The sequence below is a fragment of the Thamnophis sirtalis genome, unplaced genomic scaffold, assembly GCF_051295495.1.
Source record: "Thamnophis sirtalis isolate CommonGarterSnake01/CBP01778 unplaced genomic scaffold, rThaSir2_p1.2 scaffold_6, whole genome shotgun sequence".
In the NCBI taxonomy this organism is placed as follows: Eukaryota; Metazoa; Chordata; class Lepidosauria; order Squamata; family Natricidae; genus Thamnophis; species Thamnophis sirtalis.
In genome coordinates this window covers 64,502,282-64,524,212 of record NW_028261386.1, presented here as the reverse complement: position 1 = coordinate 64,524,212, position 21,931 = coordinate 64,502,282, and the positions used below count along the sequence as shown (strand labels likewise).

The following is a 21,931-nucleotide window of genomic DNA, read 5'->3' as shown; positions in this document are numbered from 1 at the left end:
ATATTCTTGACATGTAACGTATTTTTCACACTATAAGACACTCCAGACCATAAGATGCATCTAGCTTTTGGGGAGGAAAACAAGAAAAAAAATCTGCCTCTGCCTCCCAGCAATTTGCCTCCTTGCAGCAAACAGTCTGATCAGCATCAGCACAGCCTCATTTAGCATGAGCAGCTGATTGGCGGTTGAATCAGCCTCCCGGAATATTGCTGATCAGCTATTCCAGGCTGCGGGGATTGCCATGCCCCCCCTGCCTATTTCCGCCTAAGCATGCCCCATTTTTGGTCTCCATGTGCCCCATTTTTTACCTTCACACGTGTCGCTTTTGGCCTCCATGAGTCCCATTTTTGGCCCGTTTCAGGCAGCCATAGGTAGCAGCAGCGATCCCTATAGCCAGGACATTTCCACCCACTTTTTTTTGGGGGGGGGGGAAATGCATCTTAAAGACAGAAAAACACAGTAAATGTTTTTTACTTATCCTTCCCAAGAACAGCCCTCTCTCCCCAATGAAGCAACACTGCTGGAGTTTTGGGGAAGCAATTGCTTAAAGACAAAATATACAAATTGGCTTAAAATTCATTTGCTTGCCACTTTTTCAGAAAATTTATGATTCAAAAGAAAAATATTATAACATGCATATAAATGCACATCATTTTTTCTAATATTCTAAATTCCTAATAAGAGTTGCAAGTACACAGCTGCAACAGCGTATTAAAAATATTTTTCAGCCCTAAAACTTAATCAGTTCACATAAAACACAAAGGATATGATTTATGAAGACAGCTGTTTTATAAAAGAGTGATTCAAGGCTTAATGTCTCAGCCAATTGTAGTATACTCAATAAACTATGATTAAACAAGTAATAGTTTGGCATCATACCAAAACTTAGCCCAAACTCTAAACACTATTGTATGTCAAAACAGAAGACATATTTATCTTGGAAGTGTTTATTCCTTTAAAAATTCATGATTCTAAAAAGAATTAAATCCGTAAAAAATTATATGGTTAGATAATGGAAATAGAAGTTAGAAAAGAGGAGATATAAAAAAGAGGGAATGATAATGTGGAGGGAATATGATGATGATGATGATGATGATGATGATGATGATGATGATGATGATGATGAATTTGATGTATTATTGTAACTGTATGGATATATAGTTATATTATTAATAGTATTGTGATGAATATTATAACAAATATGTGAATTTTGATTGTTTAAAACCCTGATGCCACACCGTTTGGTGGAAAAGGAAAGTAATATAAATAAAACAAAGAAAACATGAAAAAATCCATTAAAAATTCTCTAGAGAAACGTCTGCACGCTTAACATTTATAAGGCTTACCAAATCAAGGTTTAATCGTTTCCATTTGGTATCTTTTGCCCAGCAAGTTCCTGTTTTTAGTAAATACTTCACACCCTATGCTCTTCATAAGAAGATTCCTAATTTCCAAATTGTAATGCTGTGTATGGTTTTGAGGCAGACTTAGGTGATAGATGGCATCTTCTTTCGGCGGCGTGGTAATAATTACAAAGAGGAGGGAATCTTTGCATTATGTTAAAAAGGAAGCCACACATTTCTGAGAGACACTTTAAAAAAAAAAAGCCTTTTTAGCACATTGGGAACAAGTTTGCCGCTGGCAAAAACCCAGCAGCGCTCGAGACACTTTGCCTGCAATGAAATTGCACCTCCACTTGAAAGTCCGGAGGCAGGCAGGCACGGAAAGCCGAGAGAGAGCCGAACGTCTCCATGGCGACCGCTAAGAGACCGCCATGGCGACTGAGGAGCGTGAAGGAAGCGCTGCGGGTAAGTACGGGAGTTTAGAGAGCAGCCCCAACATTTCCTCTCTAATTTGTACCTCCAGTCGACTATCTCCTACACTTTTTAAAAAGGCTTTTAAAAAAAAAAATTATAGGAGAGTTAGGTTACACCTTTTCCTGGCCTACCGCCTCATTTGAAGTTTATGTTCTGTAGGACTTTCTTCAGTCTCCCAGTAGAGTCCCGGTTTTCTTTCCCTTCTTTCCTCACACGAATCCTCGGGACAAAACGTAGCCACGCTGCTCCACCCCTTGTGGGTCTAGAGATAAAATTCTGGATTTCAAAACGCCTTTTTGTTATCAACGATAACAGAGAATTCTAGCAATTCGTGCCTTCCGCAGGCTTCGTTCCTTGGAGTGCTGCCCTCAAGATAGTCCAGAGCAACTACTTTCTTAGTTCAGCCTAAGATGGATATATAAAATTTGGTGCCTAGACTTATTAAAAATCATGTGTGATTCACAATCACTCATCTGTAAAGAACCAAAAGCTGGTCTTGTTGCTGTGACTGTCCTGTGGATTATATTGAGTCAAATGCGACTAACTATATTTTAGTGTAAAATGTAGACTGTAGATATTTTATGCTTCAATTTGCCATGAAAACAACAAAATGTGATGTTTTAATGAACCATCTTTATGTGAATAATGGGTAGGTTTATTTTGCAAACATAGACAGTGCTTTAACATTCTTAGGGCAACCAAGATAGCATGTGCATTTTTTCTCCCAAATTGAAACAAATTGGATAAAGAAAGTGATAAAATTTGAAATGTGTAATTACTTAAAATGTATCAGAAAAGAAAGATTTAACAGATTTATTCACAAATGCAACATTTAAGTATACAAATCCAGGCATGTCTTTTAAATGTTGATCATAGTATTTGTAAATTATAGGATAGGAATGTGTTTACAATATATAGCTGTTGAAATTTCTAGAAAATGTATAGATCTTAAAGACCTTTTTCAAATATTTGCCACTGGTCAGTGACTTCATATCTATCCTGAATATTCATTATAAAGAGTAGCAGTACATAAAAGACATTAGTTTACATGAACAGAATAACTCTATCTGTATACTTTATATGTATTAAAAAGAAAAAAAAATAGTCTTGACGATAACTATTGTGACTGTACTGAACCATGCAGATAACTTCCACAACTTATCGATTTATGCAAAGGATATGTTTTCTTATTGAGCAGTACTAATAGAAAGATAAATGATAATAAAAGAAATTAAATCTTGAGTCATTTTTAAATTGTAATTATAGCTCTTTATTCTATCCCTCATAAAACAATACTATCTTGATTCTTCATCATTTTTGTCATTTTCTTGTGGATAACCTCCAGTTTAACAATATCCTTACTAAAATGAAGCATAAACAAGACATGATTTTCAGAGACATGATTTTCTATGTTGAATGCCATAGTCTAAAGTATAGGTAGTCCTCAACTTACAACTGTTTATTTAGGATCACTTAAAGTTACAATGGTACTGAAAAAAGTGAATTACTGTATGACCATTTTTTACCGTTACAACCTTTGTAGCATTCCCCAAAATTGTGTCATCAAAATTTAAATGCTTGGCAACTGATTCATGCTTATGACCATTGCTGTATCCCAAGGTCATTTGATTATCTTTTGCAACCTTTTACAAGCAAAGTCAATGGGGAAGCCCGATTCACATAACTAAATTACTAAACCTATCAGCTACAGTGATTCACTTAACCACTGTGACAAGAAAGGTCCTAAAATGGGGTAAAACTTACTTAACAAATGTCGCACTAACAACATAAATTTTGGGCTCAATTATGGTAATAAATTGAGGACTACCTGGATACTATACTCCTGTTACAATAGCCTAATAAACAGCCACATCACACTCCTGATTCAGATACTAAGACAGAAGACTTTTACTATTTTAGTTAGAACGCTTTTTAATAGTGTTATCTAGGGAACATACATCTTGTCTACTAAAATATGATAGTACACTGTCATATTGTTTGCTAATATCAAAATATGTTTCTAATACTCCAGTAATGTATACACTATAGGTAGTCCACAACTTATGACCACAATTGAGCTCAACATTTCTGTTGCTAAGCAAGATAGTTGTTAAGTGGGTTGTGCCCCATTTTATGATGTTTTTGCCACAGTTAAGCGAATCTGGCTTCCATTGACTTTGCTTGTCTGAAACTAGCTGAGAAGGTTATAAATGGTGATCACATAACCCCAGGACAGTGTGACTGTTATAAATACATGCCAGTTGCCAAGTATCCAACTTTTAATTATGGAACTGTGGGGATGTTATAATCATTGTAAGTGTACAAACCAGCCTTAAGTCACTTTTTTCCTTGCTGTTGTAATTTCAAACTGTCACTAAACAAATAGTTGCGAGTTAAGGACTACCTGTAATATCCTTGTCCCCAAAAAGGTGCACTTGCATGTTTTATTCCAGATAACACCTACTATTATAACAGTAATATGTCCTTTTCTTGAGATGTTGAACTCAGTGTCTTAATACATTGCACAATAACAGTCAACATATTACTAATAATTACTCTTCAGGGATTTTTAATCTACCTAAGGCATTGCAAGAGTAAAGAGTCCTGTGGGATCTATTATGTTATCATATATCATTTATTTTCTTTGGTATGCACCTCTATGTGTATGTGGTTATACTAACACAAATGCAGATATTCCACTAAGTCTGTCATAGTAGTATACAATGAAAAGAAAAAAAATTAATAAAGAACTTATTCAACTGTTCTGCAACCTCCTTATCCTCTTTGTTACTTCTTTAATTTTCTTATTCAATTACTTCCTGGAAGATTTCCTCATTCTTATGGTTTTATTGTCAGTTTAATTTTGTTCTGTTCTGTTATTCAAAAGTCTTTTTTTGCATCACATTTGTTTCAGCAGGTTTTAGAAACCTAAAAAAAACCCTTCTTTTTAGTAATAGTAATGTTCTCACAATGTGAGTTGATTTGGTGCTTGTCTCTTTGAAAGTATAAGAAAGCTGTGTTTTCTCTTTGACTCACTGGGTTTGCAAACATTTAAAGCTATCTATTTATCCCATTTCCAGGAACTCTTGCCTCTCCTGGTCTTCTAGACTTAGGACAGCAATTATTCTTCTCTAAGCTTAAAACTAACTGCATTGTTCCTAATGCTTTTTTAAAATTGTTTTCTAATTATTAACAAAAGAAAAGATAAAAGAGCAAAACACAGTGATAATAGTGATGGAAATAAATATGTTGACAAAGAAGACAAAAAGGAACACATAAAATGTTTTAATAAAAAAATGAAAAAATGCAACAAAGGAACAAAAACATAATATGATGTCATTATAATAAAGAGATACAATTCTATATATACTTGTCTAATGCAAATATTCAAATATGTATATATTTCCAATACATTTATATGATAATCTTTTAAAAAACAACAGCAACAAACCTACTGTATTCTATATAAATAAGCCATATTACATTATACTTCTCTATGTCGATAAGCAATCCATCATAAGTGGAAAATGTGGTCAGATCTGAACTAGATTACTATTTATTTCTTTTTTGTGTAGATAAGAGGATTTTTGTTACTAGGATCAACAGTATAAAACTGATGGAATAAGGTTCCTTGTATTCACCTATTGGTCAACTAGTGGGATCACTAATTGATTGATAGTGTTCTCAATATTTCAAAGTCAGCAGAAAAATAAAGATAATCACAAGTCAGGCTTCTATTTGCTTGTGAAGAATTAGGGAACAAAAATATTGTAGAACTGCTGTAGAACTGTTGTATAAGAAATCTCACTATTCACAATGCTGGTGTAAATTTATCCCTTCCTGATTCGCACTACATTTGTCCATATTCAATATTCATATGTATTCAATAGTGGTTTTGAATAAACCCCAGATATTCTAGAGAGATTTGATTCCCATGTGTATACATATTTATGTAGCTGTGTGGGTATACACACATATACAAACTTTGTAGGGTGTCCACTAATTAAAGCAAATATGACTGTTACATTACATTGTCCTCTGTAACTGTTCCTTTGTTCATAAACATCCTAAACAATCAGGTAGACATCACACATACTTTCATTTAATATTATAGTCACTGTTTCCAATTGGTTCTATAAATTAAGCAGTAGTCTAGAAGTAGTTTATCTTCTTAATCCCTACACTTCTGCTCTAAGAAGTTCCTTGATAAACTGCTTTAGGATACAATGGGCTGTATCTAGAAATTTTACCTGTTTTTTGTGATCCTACAATAGCTAGTTTTATTGAGGAAAACAGTCTACATTGGTTCTAGGCTCAGTGAAATAAAATAGATTTGATCACAATTTACTTGTCCAATTGATCTACCTGGGTTTAGTCTAAATATGGATCAAATCTCCAGACAGGTTTCCCACTTCACCCTGAAATACACGATATGGAGTATAGTCATGGTGGAGCTCACAACTGTGAATCTATTTTAGGAATTTCTATGCCAGCAGTTTAATTTAAAATATTATGTATATAAAAACACATTCACACAGGCATGTCAATCTTTTCTTTTTCAGGGTAAACAACTTTTTTTAGAACATCACAAATAAGTTAGAAAGAGTATGGCAAAGAAACAAAAAAAATCAAAAATTGTGTAGCAAAAAAGAGACAACATAAAGGCTAAGAAGGAAATAAAAAGACCAGAACACATCCTCTCCAGCAGCTAACACCCTGATAAGCAGGGATCAACACCAGATAAATCAAACAGAAAACAATGTCCCAATGAAGAAACTACCAAGGAGAAAACTATGCACCCAGCAACAGTGGCAGAGCAAGCTACTGTACATTGTAATGTTCCCGTGGTTTGTCCATGAGGCCAATATGGAGAAAAGACAGGACACGATCTTTCTCGGGATGGAGCGACCCAGATTGGGGGTCTGAGAGCCCCTTTTATTGAGATAGGACAAAGGCAGGAGGAGCAAATCAGTAATCAGCATGTGATTTAAAAACAGCCTGTAAAACTTCAATTTCTAATCTACTGCTCAGGGAAGTTCTGTCTATATATGGTCATATCCTGGGGTCATTGGGTAAGGCATATCTAGAGTGAACCTCAGGATGTTATGTTATGAACTATCAGGATGTTATGGAGTTTTAGGAGTTTGTTTTCTCCTGTGTGGTTCAGCGTGGCTCTGCATGCCCCCTTATGCACTGGGCCATGGGTGACCCACACCTACACAAGGAACTATATTACAACAGTACATAAACAAGGAACAAACACCTATTTATACATACTGGTGATATTACCTAGCTGAAATGTCTGCAAACAAATAACCAAGCTCAGAGAGCACCTGCCTCCATAATTCAACCCTGAGTAACCTATGTTCTAATCTATTGGAATTTAGGTACTGGCCAACAACGATTATCAACCTTCAAGAGTATATGCATATTTATTTACATTACTAATCCATACACCTCTAGCATCACCCATCTTTTATCCATAAACATCCTAAACAATCAGGAAGACATCACATATTATCTTACTCCTTGCTTGATGCCAAACTATTCTCAAAGCATTCAGTTTATTCTGGTACAGCCTCTATTTCCATCAAAGGGTTCTTTTACTGCATTCAGCATATGATTAATGCACCAAGATTGAGGGATGACATTCATATCCAGAATTGATGAAAAAGAGAAAATTGGGACAGTGACAGTCAGACTGACAGTGAAAACAGAATGAAGGCAATCAATTATGTCCCATTTATTTCTATACCTATATTATGCCTAACAACCAAGCTAACTCTGGAAAGCTCAAAATGTTTGTTATGCTGTTTCTAATGAACACTTTACTGCTAATTTTGACAAAAAGTATACTATGATTGATTTTTAATTCCTTGCTTTATAGAATCTGCAGTAGCAGAAATCCAAAAGAAGATCACCGAAGCCTTTGAAGTGTTTGACCACGAGTGTAATAAAACTGTGGATGTCAGGTTTGGAAAATCTCATCTGTTAAGAATTAATAGCCCTAGTGATAAAGTAATGTGGGTTAGTAAAGGCAATTATTTTAAAGAGAAATGTGCAACATTTTGATTGGTTTTAGATTAATTAAGTTAGCCCCAATGTGGTTGGTTGTCTATTGCAGAATGGAAACTTCCCAGAAATCAGGAATCTGAGATCAGAATGGTTTGGCTGAATGCATAAGAGAAGAAGTTAATGTTAAGCACAAATCAGAGATTGGGAAACATCTGCATTTACCATATAAATGGCAAATGGAGAAGGGAGGGAAGTTCTGTTCTCTTTGTTATGGAGGAAAAGCCTGAAGTGTGAAAATTTAGGTTTGACAAAAATTAACAGAGGATAAGTTCTAGTTTGGTTTGCTTACTATAGTTACCAGATTTCTGTTGAGCTTTTCTTCCTACAGTTGGTTTCTTATAACCCCTTTGCCTTGTTTGTTTTGTTTGTTTTATTGCCACAACCCTTTTGTTTCTTAACCACTATTCATTGTGGCAAAGTTTATTGCTAAGCTGGATATTTTGCTGGGATTTATTAAGAAAATAAGTAAACTGTTTTAGTGCTGGACTGTTTGTATTTTTGAAAGCCAATTATTGGCTGTACCTTTGTGTGTGTGAGTGTGTGTGTGTGTGTGTGTGTGTGTGTGTGTGAGAGAGAGAGAGAGAGAGAGAGAGAGAGAGAGAGAGAGAGAGCGCGCACACACACACACACACACACACACACACTCTATCTTTTTTGTTTGTGACTTACCATGTTTTTGGACCACTAATGTTCCACTCACATTTCCTGGCAAATGAGTAAATGTCAGTGCTCCCTTTCCATTCAATAAGAAAAATGATAGCAGCTTAATCCTGCCTTCTCCAACCTGGTGTCCCCTGGATGCATGGATTTTACTCAAAGAATTCTTTGAGGTGATCATTGCTGAGAATACTGGGAGTTAAAATTTACATGTCTGGAGGTACCAAAGTAGAGGAAGGCTAGCCTACCACAGTCATAAATACCAAGATTGAGTTATTCTGTAGTATCTAAATTTGGGGTAGGTGATTGTTAGGCCCAAGTCTAAATGACACAATGAAATCCAACCAAGCCCAGTGCTTTATTTATTTACAAATAATGGACATAATCTTACTAAACTAAAGCTATAACCTTCTAACCTACTAGATATCATATATCCCAACAAAATTATAGGGTGTGGCTACTCTGATCCTCTTCTCCCCTCCCACCTCCTACTCAGGACTGTGTAATCTCTTAATAGTCAGTTTTTTAATCCTATCTCTGATAGGATTTACTGCTTCCTCTTTGGGAAAGCTCTATTTTGCTAAAAGTCCTCTCCACTGATTCTCCAGATGTATGTACTATCACAGTGATGAGGTAAAACTAGAATAGGCCAGTTAGTGTAAATCCATTTAGAAAGTGAATAACTTTAGGACATTCTAATGATTTGTTATGAGAGGAATTTAAATTCAATACTGCAGAACTATATTTCAATTAAGTAGACATTCAGTTTATGTTCAAATGCGCCCTTAAAGATTCATCACATTCTTTTGCTCAGGTCCTGTGAATTAATTGTATTTGGAGACAGAAAGAATAATTAACATTTTTATGTTAGTACTGGAATATCTTAAAAGCAATATAATTGTTATACATTTTACTAAATCTATAAGCCAACCTACTTCACTAAAAACATGGCAACTAAATTCCCTCTATCTGTTGCTTCAGTGGTTATGAATTTATGAACTAGGCATACTTGATGGGGAGGCAATTGAATAAAATAAATCAGAATTAGAGATTTGCATGACTTGTGTATTTAATATCAGATGTTCTCCTTTTTCAGAGAGATTGGCACTATCATTAGGTCATTAGGCTGTTGTCCCAATGAGGCGGAACTCCATGATATGCTTGCAGAGGTAGTGTTACATAATTTTAAAGTTCTGTTACTTAAAGATGTTGCGTGTAAATCTGATCTCTTTTCCTAAATCAATAAGGATTAGAAATGCAATATCGAGGAATTTCACTGAGCAAATGAAATATCTTGCTAATCTTGTAATAATAGCTAGAGGTCCTATAATAATAGCTAGAGGCTAAAATTATGTTAAATTCATATAGAATAGTGAGGGACCACTAGTGTAGTACTAAGCCTGAAGAGTGAAAGTATAAGTAAACAGATGTAGGCCACCCTGTTTTATTATAGTGTTGGAATTTTCAATATTGGTTAGTATCAAGTTAAGATAGTTTCTTTTATACCCTCTTCCATCCACTAAAAGAGAAAGTTGTCTGCAAGACAAGTCAGAAATATGATAGAAAACTCATTAATGGCGAAGTCTGTCTCCCAACAGATGGTATAAAAGTCTTCTATGATTGTATGTTTCTGAAACATTTGCAATTTGGTTTTGGAAAGCCTCTTCCATATCTTCTGTTTGGGTTTCTTTTTGTTTCTAAAACTTAGATGCTTTAAACATGCCATATTCATTCATTTTGATATCTGTGCAGGAATTGATAGTTTTAATGTACAATGCAACTGTTTCTCCTCTACAATATTGCTTCTGTTTCTTTCAAGCAAGCTGTATCCTTCAATTGTTGTATTCCAGATCTGGTAAACTTTCCATCCAGGTCTTCATTATATCTGTTAGATTGTACTGTATTTACTTCTCTGTACTAACAATTAAAATTCAGCTTGTTTACTTTTCTTACTCTGAGCATAAGGATATAGTTACAGAAGGCTATGTACTATGTGAAAAGTGATATTTTCCCCCCCACAGTGTTTTTTTAATAGCTTTCTTTCAGTACACCCACTTTCTAAATTGTACAAGTTTTTTATCTGAGATCTGTACTTCAGGAGATTTATTTCTGTCCCTGAAGGATTCCACTTAAAGCCTTCCCAATCAAATTCTCCATGCTTTCACCAAACACATTTTACCATACCTTGTGAGATGTAATCCAATCATGCATGGATGGTTTATAATTCCAGTTGTCCATCATTTACATAATATATTTCATGGTTTCAGAAAGAAGATATTTCCTGTTTTGGATACTAAATATTGATTTTCAATACAGTCTCTTTTTTTCAGTCTTCTTGTTTTATGACCTGAAAGGATGGACACCACCTCCCTTAAATCTCCTTCTAAGATTTTAAGAGTCTTTGAGATAGGTAGTCCTCACTTAGCAACCATAATTGGGACTAGCAACTTCATTGCTAAGCACCACATTTGTTAAATGGAAAATCATGTGACTGTGATAGACTTACATCACTTTCTATTCAGTCATTAAGCGAGTCACTATAGTCATTAAGTGTAACATCACACAATCATGACCTATGGTTTTACTTCAGCATTCTCTATTAACTCTGTCACAAGCAGATTGGGAAGCATGCAAATGTCATTCATGTAACAAGGGGTTCCTGCAATGTTCATAAATGTGAGGAGTGATTGCAAAGCTGTTTTTTTATACCATCATAAATTCAAATGGTTGCTAAATGAGGCAATCAGTAAGCAAAACTACATATAAATGTGTCAGCTACAATTACTGTAGCATTATTTGTCCCCATATACAGGTAGTCCTTGACTTACAACAGTTCATTAAGTGACCATTCAAAGTGAATGGTCTGAAAAATGTGACTTATGTGGCGTTTTTCACAGATGATCTTTAAAGCATCCCCAAGATCATTTGATGAAAATTCAGATACTTAGTACAGTGGAACCTCGGATTACAAACACTTCTGACCATGATTAAATTGGGTGCCAACCAAAAAGTCCTCTAAAAGTTTCACTATGTTCACGAACATATCCTCGGGTGGTGATCAGTCACAGCCGCTGCGATTTTCCCTTCCACACCTTTTTTTGTGTGTGTCCATATGCGTGGTCAGTCTTGCTTCCAGTCACGACCAAATCGGGTGCTGACTGAAGTCCTGGAACGGATTACGGTTGTGACTGGAGGTTCCAGACGTTGCTGTGTCTCAAGGTCATATGATCACCTTTTGTGATCTTCTGACTAGCCAAGTCAATGGGGAAAGCCAGATTCACTTAACAAGTGTTACTAATTTAACAACTGTCGTGATTCATTTAACAATTGTGGCAAGAAAAGTCATAAAGTGGGGCAACACTCACTTAACAAATTTCTCACTTAGCAACCTAAATTTTGGGCTCAATTGTGGTTGTAAGTTGAGGACTACCTACATAGCACTGCATTAATAAATGTTACTCTAAAAATCATAGTATTTTTGTTTATGTTTTGCTTTGTTTTAATGGAAAAATATTTTGCATAAAAATAATTTTACTACTAGAGGACAATGTTGCATAAATGTATTCTTACAACATTCTTTCTCTTATCCATGTATGGCTGTAATAATAGATAATTAGAAGATCCTAAAACCATTTTTTTTTAAAAAATGCTCATTTTTAATCTGGAGAAGCTTGTTTTGATGTTTGGCTACTTTTCTATCTCTCAGCCGTTTCAGATCAAGAAACTAAATATACTAGATAAAAGAAAGAATTATATCTTTCAACCCATCTAGAAAACATTCTTTTCTTTTTTCCCCACCTTTAATTGGCCATCAGTACTGCTGATTTGCCTATCACGTTCCCAAATCATAAGTCTTTATGAGACCATATGAGACTTAACCTTTACTTTATCTGCTTCCATTATCTCATTGCTTAGCAATAAAGCAGATCTCTTTATTTAAATTTCCATTCACAACCTTTTAAAAACAAATGCAACTTTAAAAAAAAAGTTTAAAGGGAGATACCAAGAATGAATGTAGAGAAGGGGGGCGGGGAATGTAATGTAGTGTGCCTTTTGTGTAGCAGTAGAACAACAGAAATGATACAGAGAGATAATGAACCCTAGGGGTAACTTTTTTGATGGAGGTTGCAAATCTGTAATTATACTTATCAGAATACATTTAGTTTAGATCTCTAATGACAACCTCAGGCATTCTGCTACTCCTGTTTGTGCAATAGCTGACTCAAGCTTTCATAAACCAACCTCCCTGCTGCATTGATAGGATAGATAACTAACTTTTTTAAATTATCTTTTTTTTACTGTGAGCACACTGGCTCACATTAAAAATGAAATTATGTTGCATGCTCTAAAGAGAAAGTGTATATTTACCCAAACACATACATAACACACATGTACACATGCTATATACCTGCATAAATAAATATATACCTGCAAACACGCACGCACACACACACACATGTACATCCATATATTAATCACTGTCTATTTTGAATAAATAGCGGAAAGAGGAAACTTGAGAGCTCACAAGGAACAAAATTCATCACGTCATGATCATGTCTGTGTAGCTAGAAATATATGTCCTTTGCATACACATGTAATATTTTGCATATTGAACATGTAGATGAGAAGAACACAGTCATGTTTAATTGATTGGTGAGGAAATAAAGATGAGGTCTGATTTGGCAAATCTTTTTTTTCTCTGTTAGGTTACATGAAAGGTATCACTCTCCACAATATTAGTTAATGGATGATTCTTAGCATTCCTACAGAGAACAAGGTTGTTCTTTTTCTATTTCATATTGTTGAAAGAAATGTCCTTCTGGGTTCAGCTCCAAGTGGGGAAGAAGACACTGGAGACATGGAGGCTGCTTGGAAAGATGGTTTATTGTTGGACAGGGCCACATGGCTTGAGCCTTCCCCCTACAGCTGCAGTGAGGAGAAGTCTTTATTATGTAAAGTGGGCTAGCCGGGCCATCTTAATGGCCCATTAGCTGGGGATGGGCAGAAAGCTATAGGCAACTATTCTGTCTTTTAAAACATGTTTCTTTTAACATCCAGAGAAATATTCTGCCTTTTCAATATTTCCTAGGATATTTCATTTTTCTGGGAGAGGGCTGGATGATAACTTCCCACAATATATTATAGTCTAATTTAAGATGGTGTAATTTCAGATTAGTTTCTGATTCATTTTCCAATAAATCATCATTTATGATATTTTTTAGGTAGAAGAAGAAGAACCAACTGGATTTATTCGTTTGGAAAAATTTCTTCCTATGATGACTAGAGTATTAATGGAAAGAAGGTAACAAACAGAAAGGATTTCAGTTTGTGAAACTTGGTTATGCATATATGAGAGATTTTTATCCAATTTAAAGAACAAACTTCTCTGTGATAAAATAAACTTAAAATATTTTTGGCAACCATGAAATGGGTTTGGTTTTATTACAGTATCAGTACTGTTAAGTTGGCTATACTTTGTTCAAAATACATGGTAATCTCTTCAGTCAGGAGAGAAATCTGTGGTCCTCCATATATGGCTAAACCATTAACAGCAATACCACCCAATATTCTCAGTAATGCAGATATTGAGAGTTATACTTCAATAACCTCAGGAGGTCATACATACAATACAATACAACAGCAGAGTTGGAAGGGACCTTGGAGGTCTTCTAGTCCAACCCCCTGCCTAGGCAGGAAACCCTATACTGTTTCAGACAAATGGCTATCCAACATCTTCTGAAAGACTTCCAGTGTTGGGGCATTCACAATTTCTGGAGGCAAGCTGTTCCACTGATTAATTGTTCTAACTGTCAGGAAATTTCTCCTCAGTTCTAAGTTGCTTCTCTCCTTGATTAGTTTCCACCCATTGCTTCTTGTTCTACCCTCAGGTGCCTTGAAAAATAGTTTGACTCCCTCTTCTTTGTGGCAACCCCTGAGATATTGGAACATTGCTATCATGTCTCCCCTAGTCCTTCTTTCTATTAAACTAGACATACCCAGTTCCTGCAACCGTTCTTCATATGTTTTAGTCTCCAGTCCCCTAATCATCTTTGTTGCTCTTCTCTGCACTTTTTCTAGAGTCTCCACATCTTTTCTACATCGTGGTGACCAAAACTGAACGCAGTATTCCAAGTGTGGCCTTACCAAGGCATTATAAAGTGGTATTAACACTTCACGTGATCTTGATTCTATCCCTCTGTTTATGCAGCCTAGAACTGTGTTGGCTTTTTTGGCAGCTGCTGCACACTGCTGGCTCATATTTAAATGGTTGTCCACTAGGACTCCAAGATCCCTTTCACAGTTATTACTGTTGAGCAAGGTACCACCTATACTGTACCTGTGCATTTCATCATTTATTGCAGAGGTTACCTGCTGTATTAGATATGGCAAATAGTTTTTTCATTTTACTAGAAATGTCTTGTCAGATTACCACAAGATTCACAATATTTATTTTCTAAAGTAGGCATTTATTGAAATTGTTCTTGTGGATTATTTCAAGTTTTTATTTTTATTTATTTTTATTTTATTATTATTATTTTATGGTGAATATTTTACTTTGCTCAGGTAAATCTCAAATAAATTACCAATTAGGTAAACTGTCAAGAATTGATCTAGATTTGCAGCAGGATAGAAATCAAATAAGTAAAACTGATTTCACAAACAAATTTGCCAGCTTTTTAAAGTTTTAAGCTTTAAAATTTATGGTAAAAAGAGCTGCAAGGCTGTTTCAAAGTAGCAGTCAGATCATAGATACACATATAACTATTTTATTAACTGTATTATTTTAGATACCGTCCAATTCCAGAAGATGTTCTTTTACGTGCTTTTGAGGTTTGTATCAATCCATATATGGGGGAATTTCTTAAACTTCAAGGCAATAAGAATAAAATTTACATTTAGTGTTCCATTTTATAGGTTTTGGATCAGAATAAATCTGGACATCTAGCTAAAGATGATTTGGTAAAGTATATGACTGAAGAAGGTAAAACTTTAGCAAAATATTTACTAAAACTAATTTTATTTGCTTAGGAAAAAATAGTTGTACTCTGCATATGAATTTGAGTGTATCTGTGGTGACACAGAATACAGGTAGTCCTCAACATACCACTGTAATTGACCCTGTCCATCACAGTTATATGTCCTAATGGCTTCAAAACCAATTGTATGACATTTTTTCTGGCAGCTGTTTTTGTGGACAATTTGCTTAACAACTGCCACCATAATAGTTCTTAAGCAAATCTGCAAACCATTAAGCAAACCAAGGGTTTGCCATGGGCACAGTTTTGCCAAAAACAAGAAGTGTTGTTTTCAGCAAAACTGTTGTAAAACACAGTTGCTGGCCAACAGCTGTAACTGCGACTGTGATGTTTATCACCAGGTGATAAATCCCCCTTTTCAGGTGTTTTGGAACTTCAAACATTTGCTAAGCCACCAGTCATAAGATGAGGACTACCTGTATGAAGATAAGCTTACCATAGGCCTTAGAATGGAAGAAAGGCAACCTGGAGGTTGAATATGATGCTATTCACAATCCTGTGGAAGTACCTGGAATTCTACAAATGTATATTGCTCCTGTTTACAAAAAAGTATGCCCATCCCTATCTGAAGAATAAAATCCAACCTCATAAAACAGTGCTAATGCCTTCCCATTATCAATCCAGAGGCATATTCAGTAAGTTCCACATTGATTCAAATTTGTGTGCCTTACTAAAAAAAAAGTATTAATATAAAAAAAGAAAACCATAAATGTCAATGCATTTCAAGTTGTATAAATCATTGAGCTTAGGAAAATAATTACAGCACATTATATAATATATAAAAAAGGAAAAGGAAAAAAATATTATATATATGAAAACGTGAAATCACAGCTGCCAGTTCTTTAGTTGGCGTTGGCCTTCATTTTCATCAAATTCTTCCCAAGTACTAGGATGACATAATGTATTGGCGTAGTACATGTCCACAACTAAATAGTGTGGCCATTTATAATTGACAAATGAATTTTGTCAATGCGTAGATTGCGTTCCACCAATGCGTGCCATCCAAGATCCACCACTGCTGGTTTATGCCATTCAACTTTGAATTTCAGATCTCAACTTCTCCATTCTTTGCCTTCTGTTCTATCTCCTGACAAAGCGGGTGCAATGGCTCAGTGGTTAAAGACGCTGAACTTGTCAGCTAGACAGCCCGGGTTCATGACCTGGCTGACCCTTAGATTTCTTTCTTTCTCTTCAGAAAATCTCATCAACTATTTTACAGTGTCTCCCCATTGCCACCTTTGATGAGTTGATGAGATTAATAAAAAAAAAGCAATTTTCATCCATTACTGAACTTTCAGCAAATCTGAAATGCCAATGAAACTTCAAAATATATTATGTTGGGGTGGAAATTAGCATTTTGATGATTAACAATTCGGCAAAGAAAACAGAAGCAAGAATATGTTACAACATATTACAATATAACTAATATTTTGTAGACAATTTGCAATGTAAGAATTTTGGTAGAATGCTTTTGCAGATTCTAAAACATCTAATACTTGCTGGTTGGAATTTTATCATAATCATTTATATGTTACGTGTTAAACATTTTAAATTTGAATTTAATTATGTTATATGAAATGGGTAGTGTCAGTATAGGATTCTCAGTAACAATTTCCCCCCTCCCCCTAAAATTCAGATTTATGTTTACTGCTTTTGAAATAGTTTGAAAACCCTAAAATACCAATAATTTAGAAGGTTTATGTAGTAGAAACACTGCAGGCAATTGTTGTTTTTTGGCTGCAGGTGAGCCTTTTACACAGGAAGAAATGGAAGAAATGCTTTCAGCAGCAGTAGATCCAGAAACAAATACTGTTCGCTACAAGGATTATATTTCAATGATGGTTGTGGATGAAAACTAAGGATGTTGTTTAATTTGTGGGTGTGAATTTATTGTTTTTATATTAACTTCATTGTAGTTACTGTATTTGCTTTTGGGCACAAGCATAATAATAATAATTACACTGAAATTTATGAAAATACTATATTGTTTATTTTGTGAAAGACCAACATTCCTAAATATCTTAAAGTGTCAATCTGATTATATAACTGAAAATAGTAGAATTCAAAATTTGCAAATAAAATACTAATTGGGCAATCTTCATGACAATTCACAGGAAAGTTGCATTGAATTTAATAGGATTATTAGAAAAATGTACAAGAAAAATGTGCAAGATTGCAATCTAAGGCTGAAGTAATGGGTTTACTGAAGAATAGGTTCTGTTGAATATGCTTACTGAAAAATAAGCATAACTTATTTTCAAGAAAGAAAGCATAGAATTATAATGTACACTGCATAAAATAATGTAATTATAGTACTGAACAGGAAAACAGTTTAAAATTAATGAAATAACTCAAACAAAAATAAGAAATAATAGAAGTTCCAAATGTAGGAAAAACAAAGAAATGTTACAGTTGTGCTGAATTCAGAAGAAACCTCTCAAAACATTAAATGTTGGTGTTCAGGCTTCATTCAAGAATGGTTAATAAGCAAACTCAAACCTTTTTTCATGTTAAAACTTGATATCTGTGCTGGGGAGAGTAGAGGTGCTTCTGCTATTGAAAAGAGTTTCTGGAACTAAAAGAAGATGTCCTCACTGAGCACACCTTTCACCTTTGTTCCAATAAAAGGAATTTATTGACTTTCAGCTATGTGGCGATTTCTCTGTTTTTTCTGTGTGTGTTCATTTGGGGGGAGTGTTTTCCATTTAAATATATTCACATGATTTAATTGTGTTTATCTTGAAGATATCGTCAAAGATTTCAAAGATCATGTTTTTTTTTGTTGATATCCTTTAATATTTATCTAAGAATAGGATCTAGGGGCCTTATTCCAGAGTTCGCTCTATTCCTTTTTAAACTTTCACACATATGCACATGTATAAACTTGCAAATAAATATCTTCCCAAAAGTTAACAATCTAAAGACATAGTTACAGTAAGTTATTTGATATAAGAAAGATTGTATATGATCATGTACATAGATAATTAAAAAGAAAAGGATAGGGCAAATGACACAGTGTATAATATTAAATCAGCTAATGTTAAAAATAATGAAAGAACTTTTGACATACTTAGAAAGTTTTTCTTTCCTCACCAGTATCCCTTATCATTCAACATATCAACCAATAATCAGCTATCCTGACTCCATTTCTTTTTCCTATACTATCAGCAATAGTTGATTGTTTCTTTGGTCTCTTGGGCCTGAATGAGCTTTTATTCTTTCATGGAACTTAAAACTCTGTGTCAAATTTCTGTTGGTGAAAACTCTTAAGAAAGTTTAAACATTCCATAATATTGATTGAATTCCCTGGAGGGGGTATTAACTCTCGAACACATAGATAAATATTATATAACATAATATTCATCTATTGAAAGCAGCATAGAGGAATGCATCCAGGACACTGTGCTGCACACTCAAGCCATGGGGATGGTCTCTGTAGCCAGCAGCTCAGTAAGGGAGCCATGAGCAGCTTCTCACGGAATTCCAGCCAAACCTGAGGTCCTTCCAGTTCCTTTCTCTTTTTGGAAGAGAAGCAGTGATGATGGGCTGCATCTCTTTAGCAGCCACTAAGTTGGCAGAAGCAGATCTGTTTGATGCTAGGAAACTGGAATGGAAAAGACTTGCTTTCCTTCTTTCTTTCTTGCCAAAGTGGGCAAGAGAAGGAACAGGGAGAAAAGTGGGATAAATGACTCCTATCACTTGAGAGTTGGTTGAATATCTATTTTCACCTCCCACCCCTATATCTACAGTAATGCTGGGAAAAAGGTGGAGTGAGTCTATCCCTCTGCATCTCTTGCCCTGGGTGGCAGAGGAATTGAAGAGATAAGTGACAGAATGACACTGGTATCAGGATTCTGATTCCACAAAGTGATTCCTCTGTGACTTGGTTAACTTAGTAGAAGTTATGTGAATCTTCTTCTGCCAGTTATTAAAATCAAAGGAAATATTTCTCACCATTCATGTGTATCTCTGATGTGGACAGAACCCTATTCTATGATGCCATTTGATAGTCCTTCTTTTTCACTTTTGATAAAAGCTAAAACATTTCAAATTACATTTCTCTGTGCTGTAAAGTGCAACTTTTAAGTCTCCATAGGACTATTTAAAATAATTATCTTGCTGATTGAATGTGCGATTACTATATTTTATTTCTCATTTTGAATTAGCAGTAACACAATGATCATCATAAAATAAAATTCAGTTTATTCGTGGGAATAAATAAATACTTGGAAATAGGAAATAGATGAATGAGAGAAAAAGGTACAAATGTTTTAAAAATCACTATCTAAAATCCTGGAGGTTGAAATTAGATTGATATCAGGGATGTTTTATCAATAGAGTTGCATGTATGTTGGTTGGGAATTTTGCATATAAATAAGTAAAGTGGATAGTGGAAGAAAATTCCATTTGATGAAATATTGATACAATTATTTGCTTAAATCTTTTAACTCACATGTAGCAATTTCCACCTCTATACACCATTTAGTGGATTGTCAGATTTTAATTAATCTAAAATGTGTGAGCGCAAATAATAATCCATTCTTTCATACATATTCTCTCTCCATACAAACGTGTATATATGAGGCACCAGGATGGGGCAGAGAAAGGCAGTGTGATTGTTTAGGATTGCTGGTGTTCAACAATGATTACTCAAAGGGTGGTTCTCATTGACAGGAAATTTCTCCTTAATTTTAGGTTGTATCTCTCTTCAATAAATTTCTATCCGTTGTCCTGCACCCTCAGGTGCTTTGGAGAATAGGTTGACACCCTACCCTCTGTGACAGCCTCTCAAGACATTGGAAGATGCTATCATGTCACTGCTAGTCCTTCTCGTCGTTAGATTAGCCATATCCAGTTCATATGTTTTAGCCTCTAGTCCCCTAATCATATTTGTTGCTCTTCTCTGCACTCTTTCTAGAGTCCCAACATCTTTTTTGTATTGTACACAAGTGTGGCATTACTAGTGCGGTATAAAGTGGTACTAACACTTCATGTGAGCTTGATACTTAATCCCTCTTTTGATGTAGGCCAGGAATGCATTGGCTTTTGGGGCAGCTGCAGCACACTGCTGGCTCATATTTAAGTGATTGTCCACTAGGACGCCTAGATCCTTCTCATGCTTACTGCTGTTGAACGTGGTATCACCTAGCCTATATTTGTGCATTGGGCTTCTCTTGCCTGAATATTTATTATATATACCCAGGCTAATCCATGACATAAACATACTGTGTTGCTTTAATGCAAAGAACCGAGCAATACTTAAAATATGTCTTTCTTTGATCAAATTTAACAAAACCCCAGCTGCTACAAAAGCCTTCTGCTATATCTGAATGTTGCTACAAAAAAAAAAAAAAAATCCAATGCCTAGTTGACTCTACCTTTGTGAGATATCAGAATAGAATGCATTTCGGGGTCTCCCCCCGGTTTATATTGCTGCCAGCTCCAAATATCTGAATATTCTCTTTCAAACAAAAGTATAATGACAACATTGTACGGTCTTTTTTACTTGGCATTCATGCGGTGAATGGGGTAGGGGTGTCAAAAGAGGCAAGATGACAGTCACAGAAATGCAACTAAAGCCCCACTTCTTTGTAGTTCATGCAACATTGATATACCTACAAAAGGTGGAAACTCCTCTTGTGGAAACCACTGTCTTACATTTAAATATTTTGATTAAGAATTACTATTTTAATGGCATAGCAGTAGATTTTACAATGAAGTTATATTTCAGGAACAGTAATTAAATATTTGTACCTTTCACTGGAGCACAGGTAAACATACTATCTCAGATATACCTTAAATGGTTTTAAAATCTTCATGGAGGGATGAGATTGAAATTCAGGTCTTTGACATCAGTGTTAATGGTCCAAGAACTATCGACAACAGTGATTCAAATCAGTGGTTGCTTGCCAATTTTTTTACTACCAGTTCAGGCGTGCTCATGCACATGTGTGACGCTTCTGCACATGTACAGAAGTAGGTGGGTGGAGCCTCCTGCCGTTGCTACTACCGGTTCGCCCAATCCGGGCTGAACCGGGATCAATCCACCTCTGATTCAAATATAAGGGAATTCAGTATATGGCAATGGCATGTTTCTTACTGGTAAGAACTGGTATGGGGCACCCGACAGTCTTAATTTAAAAATAGTTTTAATCTACATGATTCTTGAAAACCTTTACTTACACGTTCCTGACCACATATTAACTTTACCAGACTTTTTACATGCTTGCTTTTATTAGAACCTCTAATTAAGGCATATTAAATAATTGAGATGGTATCCTTCTGTATCAGTAATTTCTTCTTCAATTAAATTTTATCTTAGGTTTTAATAACTCCCTTGCCTGC

The 21,931-nt window shown here is 35.1% G+C and overlaps 1 protein-coding gene across 1 annotated transcript; it reads left to right on the top strand.

Annotated features, from left to right (window-relative positions):
* The first annotated feature begins 1,730 nt into the window (after positions 1–1,730).
* DRC8 (dynein regulatory complex subunit 8) lies at positions 1,731–18,231 on the top strand. Its single transcript, XM_087718003.1, has 7 exons — positions 1,731–1,808; positions 7,705–7,789; positions 9,646–9,718; positions 13,772–13,851; positions 15,338–15,380; positions 15,465–15,531; positions 17,330–18,231. Exons 1-7 carry the CDS (start codon positions 1,775–1,777, stop codon positions 17,443–17,445), a joined length of 498 nt encoding a protein of 165 aa, XP_087574129.1. The 5' UTR covers positions 1,731–1,774; the 3' UTR covers positions 17,446–18,231.
* Positions 18,232–21,931: the final 3,700 nt, after the last annotated feature.